General features: G+C 40.1%; 1 protein-coding gene across 1 annotated transcript in view; it reads right to left on the reverse strand.

The window, feature by feature from the left end:
- Nucleotides 1-7,923, reverse strand: part of NSD3 (nuclear receptor binding SET domain protein 3) — a 53,164-nt gene extending 45,241 nt beyond the window's left edge. Inside the window, exons 1-2 of the mRNA XM_015818822.1 lie at nucleotides 7,239-7,923; nucleotides 507-578 (exon numbers count right to left, since the gene is read on the reverse strand). Of these exons, the coding sequence (XP_015674308.1) occupies nucleotides 507-578; nucleotides 7,239-7,916 (750 nt within the window). The 5' untranslated portion in view covers nucleotides 7,917-7,923. The remainder of the gene's footprint in view (nucleotides 1-506; nucleotides 579-7,238) is intronic.
- Between the last annotated feature and the right edge of the window lie 3,555 nt (nucleotides 7,924-11,478).

Here is an 11,478-nt window from a genome sequence, read left to right on the forward strand (position 1 = left end):
ATAATTCTGATAATAAAGTTCTTTGTCTTGAGGAACAGCTGTTTTAATACCATATACCAGACATGTCAAACACAAGGCCTGGGGGCCGGATGTGGCCCGCGAAGTGGCCCGTGAAGCCATCCTGGAAACAGTGAGGGAACGGTTCCTGCTGCCTTGGCCCTGGCCAGGCAGGAGCCAATGTACAATTTTGTGGTGGCCATCTTGGCACTTGCCCCGGTGGACCATGCCTTGGCACTTGCCACGGTCCCACCCCCTTCAGCCAGAGACCCTCAGATCTATCCCACTCCTGCCCAGGCCCCCATAGGCACCCTTGACGTGAATGATGTAGAACTGGCCACGCCCACCCAGTAGGCCACACCCATTCCATCCACGCCCACCCAGTAGGCTGCACCCACTCTGGCCACACCCACCTGGCCCCCCAAGGGCAACCGCAATGCTGATGCGGCCCTAGGTGAAATTGAGTGTGACGCCCCTGCCATATATAATTAAAAACGCGGAGTACTAACCGGGGTGTCATCCAATGCTGCCATTTCTTCTCTTGGTTTTTCAGACTGGGTGCTGAGCCTTTCATTTGGTCTCTGTAAGTTAAAACAAAAAAAGTAAAAAAGTAAAATACCGAATGAAAAAAAACGAGTCATTATCAATGCAGGGATAAATGATTACCGAAGAAAACATTCCCAGGCGCAGTTGTAGGCCTCCTGGTCTATTTTAAAGCTCCATTAATACCGCGTTTCTGCTAATGTTTTGGAGGTTTACAACAAGGCAGAGGTCAAAGTAGTGTGGAAAAAGGAAGGTGAGAGCATCAATAAGTACATACAATTTTTTTCTGGTTATAAAACACTTTATATTTACATTTAAAATTATATTGTAACAATATTATATATATATATACATACACACACACGTATGTATGTATGTATGTATGTATGTATGTATGTATGTGTGTATATATGTATGTATGTATATCCAGGCACTTAATGGATTATTATTCTGGATATTAAATCCATTATGCACAGTAGCTATTTCTAGGGGGGAAATGACTTAAAGGCTATTGTTTCCCAACATAGTTTTCTATACAAGGCTATTAATTTTATTCAGCAATATATCAAATGTTAGTATAGTTAGTTATCACTAGAAAGTTAGTATAATTAGCATAGCTAGTACTAAATACTAAATCAGTATTACATCTAGCACTAACTCTACAAATCCAGTTCAGTTTGGCCAGTCTTGAAGCTCTTTCTACAAATTTAGGAAACACAAGGAACAAAGTCCAGAATTCTTAATGCTGAGATTAGAACCAACAGGACCAAAAAGGCTGATCTTCAAGAAATTCAAACAAGGTCAGGCCAGATTATTTAGTTGGAAGACCGTCAAAACTGTGGACCACACTGGGATGCCCCCCCCAAAAAAAATTATGGGAGAAGGCAATGGGTGGACACGACCAGAAAATCATCCAAAGCAGTGATCCCCAACCTTTATGGCCTTGGGGGGGGGATCCCTGATCTAACGTCAAGACCAACTTGAGATTTTTTTTTAATTTAGAGTCATAGTCATTCTCTAGAGCTTCATTGGGTTATGCATGATCAAGGTTGATTAGAATAACTTTGGATCCACCTAAACCATTTAAGTTTTAGGAGATTTGAAAGTATACCAGTGATTTCAGTACCACCAAAGCATCTCACTGCAATGGGCATATGTTCATTAATAAATGGACAAATCTAGACTTTAACAAAAAGGATATTCTGGGGGAATCATCACATTTCTGAAATAGTTTTTCAATTTCAGCAGCATTTAACACTGCTGCACAGGTTAGTCGCTGCCGTCTTCCAGAATTAATCACAACTCACAAGTATACTTTGAAATTTTCTGAGAACTGTTACTGTTAATGCAGGAGTCCTCTTGCAGTGTCTTTCCTTCCCAATATGATAGGCAAGCTGATTCACGTCTTCAACCTTTTCTTCCCAATAAAGAAACAGAATACATAACCCAGTGAATTACAACCTTCATCGCTGATTCTAAACATATGAGCAGAATCCAGGCAGACAGCCAACTGTGACTGAATTAGAACAGGACCATTTTAAGATGTTTATTGCATTTGTAGTATAGAATGAAAGCAGAAATAGATGAGAATTATTTAACTGCAACGCCAAAGGAGGATATAAATTTAGAACCTATGAATAAGTAATTTAAAGTTACAAATCATTCTGGGGACTGCAAAGCACTTGGCCAGCTTTTAAACTTATTTCATTTATGGACAGATATTTTGTGGAAATGTCCTGTCAGAGCTGTTCCACAGCAGGCCAGTTTTGTTCAGGGGCATAGTTTTTTCTTTCTCCCATTTACTGGGGAAGCTGAGTCACCCATCTCATACAGTCATTTTGAGAGGGGTGGGTGGGGGGAAGTGCGAGCAGATTATCACCATCAAAGGATTAATTGTTCCAAATGTGCCTTCTCAATGTCTTCTTCATTAGCCCTATAAAATAGGTCACAGTTACGATCTTCACAGAGCTACTGCTGAGGCAACAGCAGTTTGCCAAGGCTATCTTTACAATGCCTTGGTAAGGCCACACCTGGAATACTGCATCCAGTTTTGGTCACCGCGATGTAAAAAAGATGTTGAGACTTTGGAAAGAGTACAGAGAAGAGCAACAAAGATGATTAGGGGACTGGAGGCTAAAGCATATAAGGAACGGTTGCTGTAATTGGGTATGTCTAGTTTAATGAAGAGAAGGACGAGGGGGGACATGATAGCAGTGTTCCAATATCTCAGGGGCTGCCCCAAAGAAGAGGGAGTCAAGCTATTCTCCAAAGTGCCTGGAGGCAGGACAAGGAGCAACGGGTGGAAACTAATCAAGGAGAGAAGCAACCTAGAACTAAGGAGAAACTTCCTGACAGTGAGAACAATTAACCAGTGGAACAACCTGCCTCCAGAAGCGGTGAATGCTCCAACACTGGAAGTTTTTAAGAAGAGACTGGACGGCCATTTGTCCGAAATGGTATAGGGTTTCCTGCCTGAGCAGGGGGTTGGACTAGATGACCTTCAAGGTCCCTTCCAACTTTACTATTNTATTATTATTATTATTATTATTATTATTATTATTATTATTATTATTATTATCTAATGACTTATCAAAGTGACAATGGCACTCAAAAAAGTGAATTGCAAATAGGTCAGTGAGGGCGAACCTTTTAGAGAGCGAAACCGAGACTAGAACCCAAAACCCGCTTATGTATCGTCGGGTGCCAGGAGGGCATGGCCCATTGGGTGGGTGTGGCCCATTGGGTGGGCGTGGCTGCGGTGGTAACAGCAGACTGGGTGGGACTAAAAAGTTCAATCAATCAATTCCAACTTTGCGAGATCTTTTTTTTTCCCCGCGAGAAGTTGAAATTGATTGATTGATTGAACCTTTTTTTTTTTTTGCACAAGGCGGCAGAGGCCTAAAGAGAAAAGGTTTTATAAAACCCGGCTGAAGGCCTAGGACTGGGGCGAGGGCGCGCGTGCCCACAGAGAGGGCTCTGCGTGCCAACTGTGGCACGCGTGCCATAGGTTCGCCACCACGGCAATAGGTCTTCGCCTTTACAAATGTCACAGCATCCTCAGGGTTATGTGATCAAAATTCAGGCACTTGGCAACTGGCGTGTATTTACAACGTGGCTGCAGTGTCTTGGGTCATCGGATCTCCATTTGCAACCTTCCGAGTTGACTTCTAACAAGCAACGTGAAGAGGGGCAGTCGGATTCGTGTTAACGACCGAGTCATTCACTTAATGGCAGTGATTCACTTAACAGCTATTACAAAAAGGTCATAAAATCGGGCCTCCCTCACTTAAAAAAAATCACCTTGCTTAGCAACAGAGATTGCAGCGCTAATTGCGGTTATAACTCAAGGACTACATGTATTGTCGCTTGAGCTGAAATACGAGCTAGGTAGGTATTTCATGACAATAATTCCTTTTTTAAAAATATTTTTAATGTTTTAAGTAAGGAACTTATAAAGAAAGGCCTTTTACCGATCTGTTTTTCTTTTGTTAAATTGTAATGGTGGATGAAGAAGTGTCTTCCTCCCCAGTTGCCTCGACTTTGCTTTTCGGAAGTGAGTTTTGTTTCTCTACGCTGTGTGGTTTCCACAGAATCTTTAGAAGCCAGCATGTACGAAGGGAAGGAATTTCCTAATTCAAGTTCCTTGCTAGAAATGAAACCCTGTTTAGGTTCTCCTTTTCTTCTTGCTATAAGCCTGTTAAAACAGCCAGTAAGCTACGTCTCCATTTTGTTTACGAAATTGTAAAGGCCAAACCTAAGACTTCTTTCCTGTTAATAAGTTATACGAGTTTATTAAAACATTGCCTTATAAGCCAGTTACAACACTGGCTTGCCACGGGCTTAGTTGAAACATAGCAAGGTAGTAGAGAATACTGACAATATTGCCCTTGCCCTGTTTTGTTCTAATGTAATGTAACTATTTAGATACAATATACACTCAACATCTGACATGTGACAAAGGAAAGAAATGTTGGAGTAGGAGCCACATCTTAATACAGAAGATTCTCAAAGTGAATATAAAGTTGAAAACAGAAGCGTTTCTTTTGGGTTTAATCGAAAAAGACTTGGGGGAAAAAAGTTGGAACTTTGATGGTATATAGGTTGACGGCAGCAAGATTACTTTATGCCCAAAAAGGGAAGGACGCTTTGATTCCCACAATGGACAAATGGCTGCAGAGAGTTAGCAGAGATGGCTAAACTGACTGCTTTGATTTCTATTGGGAAGCCGCTTCCACTTTTGTTTGTATTTGGAAGCCATTTCTGGACTTTGTGCTCGAGGTGGGGGGGGTAGGTTTGTTGTTCTAGAAATTGCTAGTCTATACTATTATGTAAAAGTAAAAAGTTGAGATTTGATGTTATTATTTTATTCTACTACACCAAAGGAAATGGAAAGTCAATGCCTTTTCTTTCCTTCCCCCTTTTTCCTACATTTTCCCCTTCCTTATCTTTTCTACTATTTTCTTTTGTATTTTTGTATCTTATAGTATCAATACTTAAATATATACATGTATATATGTATGTATATGTATATATGTATGTATATATATGTATGTATGTGTATATGTATATATATGTATGTACATATATATATATATCTGTAGGAAGTTTTTCAGACAGACCGGTCTGATTGAATATATGTATGTATATATATATATATGTATATGTATGTGTGTATACACACACACACACACACATGTATGTATGTATGTATGTATGTATGTATGTATGTATGTAAAATCAGTAAAAATAATGAACTCCGGGATATACAAATAGCCTTTTTTTATTGCTAAGCTTTCGTCAACTAGCTGTTGACATCATGATGTCAGCAGCTAGTTGACGAAAGCTTAGCAATAAAAAAAAGGCTATTTGTATATCCCGGAATTCATTATTTTTACTGATTTTAAATGTCTACACCTGGGATTCCAGTATTTAGAGTTATCCAAGATACATATGTATGTATATATGTATATGTATAAATATAATAAAAACATCTATCATTCTTAGAGTTTTCAACACTAACATTCAAATGAAATTACTTTTCAAATGAAATGAAAATTTAATTTGGGAGATGGCATGGGGCCGAGAAAGAGTTTGGCTGTTCAGTCATATAGCATTATTTGTAAAGGCTGGTTTTTTAATAACTTGCTTAACTACATCAAAAAATATGTTGGCTGGCCACCAACATTATGCCACATTTCCGCATACTTTAACAGCACCTTCTAAGACCTTTTACAGTGTATCCTATCACAGCAGGAAATAAACTTTCAGCTAGTCTATGGAAACCTGGACCAGCATTTTTTGCAGAAACAAAGCAAAGGTTTGTGCATCATATAGAGTACCACGAACAACTGACTGAAAGGGTCATGTCACAACTTTGTGTGCCAAAAGTAAGGGGCAAAAGACAGAACTATGAGACCAATTCCACAAAACAAGGAGTTTAGTCAATGGAATCATAACAAAATGAAAGGAAGCCAAAATATGATCTGTATGTACACGCGATGACACAATCAAGACAAACCAATATGGTCTGGTGGTTAAGGTGCTGGTCTAGAAACCAGGAGATGGGAGTTCTAGACCTGCTTTAGGCATGAAAACCGGCTGGGTGACTTTGGCCAGTCACTCTTTCTCAGCCCAACCCACCTCACAGGGCCGTAGCTGTGGGGAAAATAGCAAGGAGTATAGTATATATGCTGCCTTGAGCTACTTAGAAATAATAAATGTTGGATAAAACTCCAATAAAAAAAAGCAAACAAACAAATAAATAAATAAATATTGCAATGACATGCTTATGTCAAGCATCAGCTACAAGTACTAAGCCACTGTATTTGTGTAAAGTCATCACACATGCTTCCCCTTTACTCTTCTGTAGATGTCCATGGTTAAGGCTTCAGTCTGAGAATAATCCCCATGATTATGAAAATTTTGAATATGTCTAGATACAACTGGACTGCATCGAAGAAAAATTTTGAAACTCCAAAATTACTTTTATCTAAAATATTATTTTAACACCCTTCGGGGAGATGATTTGATTAGCCAAGTACTGCATGAAAATCAGAAATTATCATGTGAAGCTAAATAAAGTGTAGCCCGTTTTACATGAATTGTTCTCAGCATTAAAAGAGACTTCTGTGCAGAATACAGTTACCCTATTCACATAGGGAGGCTCACAATTTAATACAGGAAGAAAAAAGACAGAAAATGCAAAGGCCAGGAATTGTTGTTAACAGATAGAAAATGTACTGCATATGATTTTCACTCTCGCTCCCTAATGATACCCCAAAATGAAGCATCGTACAACTTTAATAGCTGTCATGCCACTCAGCTGTAATAAAATTACTGAGATATATTCACCCATCAATAGTACTGTACAGCTTGATTCTAGAAGAATCTAAAGTTCTTTATAAATTATTCTGATAATTTGCATAGTTTGTTGCAAAGGGTGATTTGGATTTCTTGTATATGGTAGAGAAAAATCTATCAAGATATTTTATATATATATATATATATTTTAAAAAAAAAAAAACACAAGCAGTCCAGCATACAGTATGCTACTAAGCAATCTTTGGGCACTGATTAAATTCCATAAAAGCCAAGCAGACAAGCAGATGGAAAAAAAATATTAAGAAAAAGACCCAGAAAAACAATGCTTTGTAGCATCATTAAAAAAAAAGCTGATTTTTTTTTAAAACTCCACTTACATTTTGCTCCTCTGGCTCTAGTTTGGGAACCTTACGTGACTTGCGCTCTTCTGAGTGGGAAGTGTCATGCTTGCCACTTTTTTTCCGCTTCTCTTTTCTCCCTTCGTGCTTGGACTTGGCAAACTCGCTCGCTTGTACTTCATTTAAAAGATCCCCACACAGCGAGGACTCAAATAATTCCCTGCCGTTCTGGATAGTTTTGGTTATTTTTAGTTTGATTTCTGGTGAGCCTGTCTTCTTTGGAATCACCGTTTGGGATACGGAGGGAGGCGTGGGCTGAGGCGGCGACGGTTTTTCCAGAATGTCATGGGGCCTTAGGTTAGAGTTCTCCATCTGATAATACTCTGGCGGACTAAAGTTTCTAACGGTGCCAAAGCCGTTGGCAGAGCCATTAGGATACTGACTGTAGGACGGGTATTTGGTCTGAGGCTCGTACATGCCAATTTGGGGAAACCCATTAATGAGGGGCGGAAGGTCCTCGGCTGTTGGCGTGGGGTACTGAAAACCTTGCTGCAACGCAAGGGCAGCTTCATAGGGTGTCTGTCGACCATCTTCCGTGATGTCGCTGTTGGCATCGAAAGCATCCTCTTGGCGGTTATTCGCCGAATCAATGAGTTGAGGTGGTTGCTGAATTGTGTTTCCCATGATCCCTTGCATGAAAGAGAAGGAGAAATCCATTGTTCTGCTCCAGCATCCTTAGCTTTCCCTTTTTCTCATAGGGCCTAAAATGCGAGAAGGAAAAAAAAAAAAATGATTCTACGGCTTCTCTAGCAAAGTTTAGAAAAATCAAAGCAACCGCTGTGAATTAAATTTAACAGGAATGTTCGCTTTCTACTGACAGGTTTTCAAAGACTAGTAAACGTATTACAGCATCAACTCTAGTGCATGGAGCAACCGCTTTTACGTCGTACACACACACAAAAAATGTATCCGGGTCCGTGTGAAGATTTAATTAAACTGCCCAGGAATCTTCTTAGCTAATAGTTAACACCTGCTCGGAGTTAGATAAGAGTTAACGGAATTCAAGCGTGGTTGGATTAGTTAGCTTATGGCTATGTAGGGATTTTAAGGCTGATATCTCTTTTAACTCCGCTCTTGGGTTCTGCCAGTCCTTCTCCTGCATCAGATGAGTCAGTGATCTATGAGAAGGATGCAAACATGGAGTACAAAAGTACGCTTGGACACAAAAAGTTGAACAGAGCACTATTCAATGCCACTTGTTTGTGAGGTGGGCAGTTATATAGATTTGACATATAAATAAAAAAACAGAGCATTTTTGTACACTCCTCCCCAGCAATTCCTTCCTTCCTTCCTTCCTTCCTTCCTTCCTTCCTTCCTTCCTTCCTTCCTTCCTTCCTCCTTCTCTCTCTCCCCCTCTCTCTTTCTTTCTCTTGCTACATACATACATACATGCACGCATACTTCTTATCCACCTCAAAGAAGGGCTCTGAGCCTTTTTTTTCCTTTTGTGTTGGCACGGATATGTACACTTGAAGGACAGGTCTTTAAAGATGCCGCTTTTTGTTGCAACAGACTTACCATCACTATATTTGCACAGTACACTCCAACTTAATCTCTTGTGTAAAAATGTATCAACTGTGATATGCAACATACGAAAGAACAATTAGGCCACTACGAAAGCTCAAGAACTGTTCCAAAAAAGCAATTTGGAGCAGAACAAAACAAAAACAAACGAGACAAGCATATTGTTTCATAGAATTTGATTTTCAACTCCGAGAGACTACATACAATAGATATTTTCCACGGTAATCTGTCTCTAGTCTGATCTTCCACCTTTGCACTCACGGCCATTGAAACTAAGTCCATCCTCCTTGCAACAAATAATGCACATTTTGCCTGGAGACACAAGTTTTTATTTTCTGCCTTTATTAAAAAAAAGTGACTATTTTCTCAGCAAGATATGCTGAAGCAGAAAAAGGAAACGGCTCTTCCACTGGAGGCCCACTGCTCTTCAAAAGCTCCATACTCACAAAGCAGAGGTTCTCAGGCGTGCTGAAAATCAGATTAGAGGATTTGTGACAGTATGGGAAAGCAAAGAGAAAATTATAGTATGGGAGAAGGTGTTGCAGAACTTTAGCGAGACTTTTGGCAAAAAAAAAATTCAGTTGTTGCATATTCCTCAAAACAAATCCAAGTTCTATAAATGAGAAAGCATCACAGACCATCATTTTGCCCATTAATATACTTTTTAAAAAAACCAACAACTTTATGGGATGTTTAAGCTGCTTACAATATCCATATATTTAAGCTCAGTTTTGACTTTCCTCAATGGTTTGCCACCACAAATTCCCTACCCCATCCCAAACTTCCAAGTATTTGGGGAATATAACTTGCCCAAAGTTAGGAGATGTCTTCATCGATTTTCGCCCCCCCCCCCAATGTCTGGAAACTTAACACTACCAGATTTGTGTAAAGGCATACCTGCGCAATTTTTCAGTGTGATTCAAGGCACTTTATTTTGTTTTCACTTAAGGTTGCGGTGGACTAGATCAGTGATGGCGAACCTTTTAGAGACCGAGTGCCCAAACTGCAACCCAAAACCCACTTATGCATTGTTGGGTGCCAGGTGGGTGTGGCCCATTGGCTGGGTGTGGCCCATTGGCTGGGTGTGGCCCATTGGGGTGGGCATGGCTACGGTGGTAATGGCAGACTGGGTGGGACAAAAAAGTTCAGTCAATTCCAACTTTGCAAGATCTTTTTTTTCCCCGCGAGAAGTTGAAATTGACTGATTGATTGAACCTTTTTTTTTTTTTTTGCACACGGCGGCGGAGGCCTAAAGCGAAAAGGTTTTATAAAACCCAGCTGAAGGCCTAGGACTGGGGTGACGACGCGCGTGCCCACAGAGAGGGCTCTGAGTGCCGCCTCTGGCACCCGTGCCATAGGTTCGCCACCACTGGACTAGATCATGCTATGAAACGGGCAAGAAGAACAAAAAAATTAAGTCCCTTAAGATATTTTTAAAATGCAAGGAAAAGGCTAAACCCAGCAAACAATTTCTTTTCACTTCTCGAACGTGTATTTACCACCAAATGTGGTTGTAACTTCGATACAGGCAGTCGACTTACAACCGTTCATTTACAATAGCACCGAAAAAAAGCGACGGTTTTTCACACAACCACTGGGGCATCCCCATGGCCACGTGATCAAAATTCAGATGCTTGGCCACTGACTGGTATTTGTGACGGTTGCAGTGTTCCGGGGTCATGTCTAAAGATTGGCGCCTTTTGCAACCTTCTGACAAGCAACGTCAAAGGGGGAGCCAGCTTGATGTAACAGCCGTACTACTAACTTAACTGCAGTGATTCACTTAACAACTGTGGCAAGAAAGGTCATAAAATGGGGCAAAACTCCCTGAACAAAAAAAACATTGGACTCAGTTAAGTCAAGGGCTACTTGTAATGCAAATTTCAGCAGCACAAACATAATGACTTCCGAGGCGGGTCAAGGAGCCACGGATGGCTCAAAAACCGTTAAGAGATAAACCACTTTCTATAGAGACAGCTGCATAGTTGTTTGTCTCTTTTACGCTTTTAAGCGTAGATATCCTGGAGTAGATATCCCGAAATATTCATAAATTATATAGTGCATACCTGTAGATTAGTAAGACTGGAAAGGTTACCAAGTTGTATTGGTACAGGAACCATTAAAGAATTTTTCAGGGAACTACCATAAACACATTATTGACAGAGGTACTTCTGAAGGATTATAATTTATTTTATTTTTATTTTATAATTTGATTTGTATCCCGCCCTTCTCCTCACCGGACTCATAATTATAGTTATAATTTTTTATAGTTATAATTTTTTTTTACGTTAACGAGAACAGGCAGACTCGGTTAATTCGTGCTTTACATCTTTGGCTCCTACGTTGTCGCCTCTTTTACATTGTTTGCATAGCCAGGTAGTCCTTGACGTACAACAGTTTGTTTAGTGACCATTCCATAGGGCTTCATATTTTATGACGGTTGCAGCAGCCCGGGGTCATGTGATCCCCTTTTGTGACCTTCTGACAAAGTCAATGGGGAAGCCAGATGCACTTAACAACCATATTACGAACTTACAAACTGTAGTGATTCACTGAACACCTGCTGGCAAGGAAGGTTGTGAAATGGAGCAAAACTCACTTAACTCATGTCTTGTTAGCAACAGATACTTTGGGCTCAATTGTGGTCGTAAGTCGAAGACCACCTGTATGTAATAAACATTTTTTCTACATACCA

The sequence above is a fragment of the Protobothrops mucrosquamatus genome, unplaced genomic scaffold, assembly GCF_001527695.2.
Source record: "Protobothrops mucrosquamatus isolate PMUCROS unplaced genomic scaffold, P.Mucros_1.0 scaffold799, whole genome shotgun sequence".
Lineage (NCBI taxonomy): Eukaryota > Metazoa > Chordata > Lepidosauria > Squamata > Viperidae > Protobothrops > Protobothrops mucrosquamatus.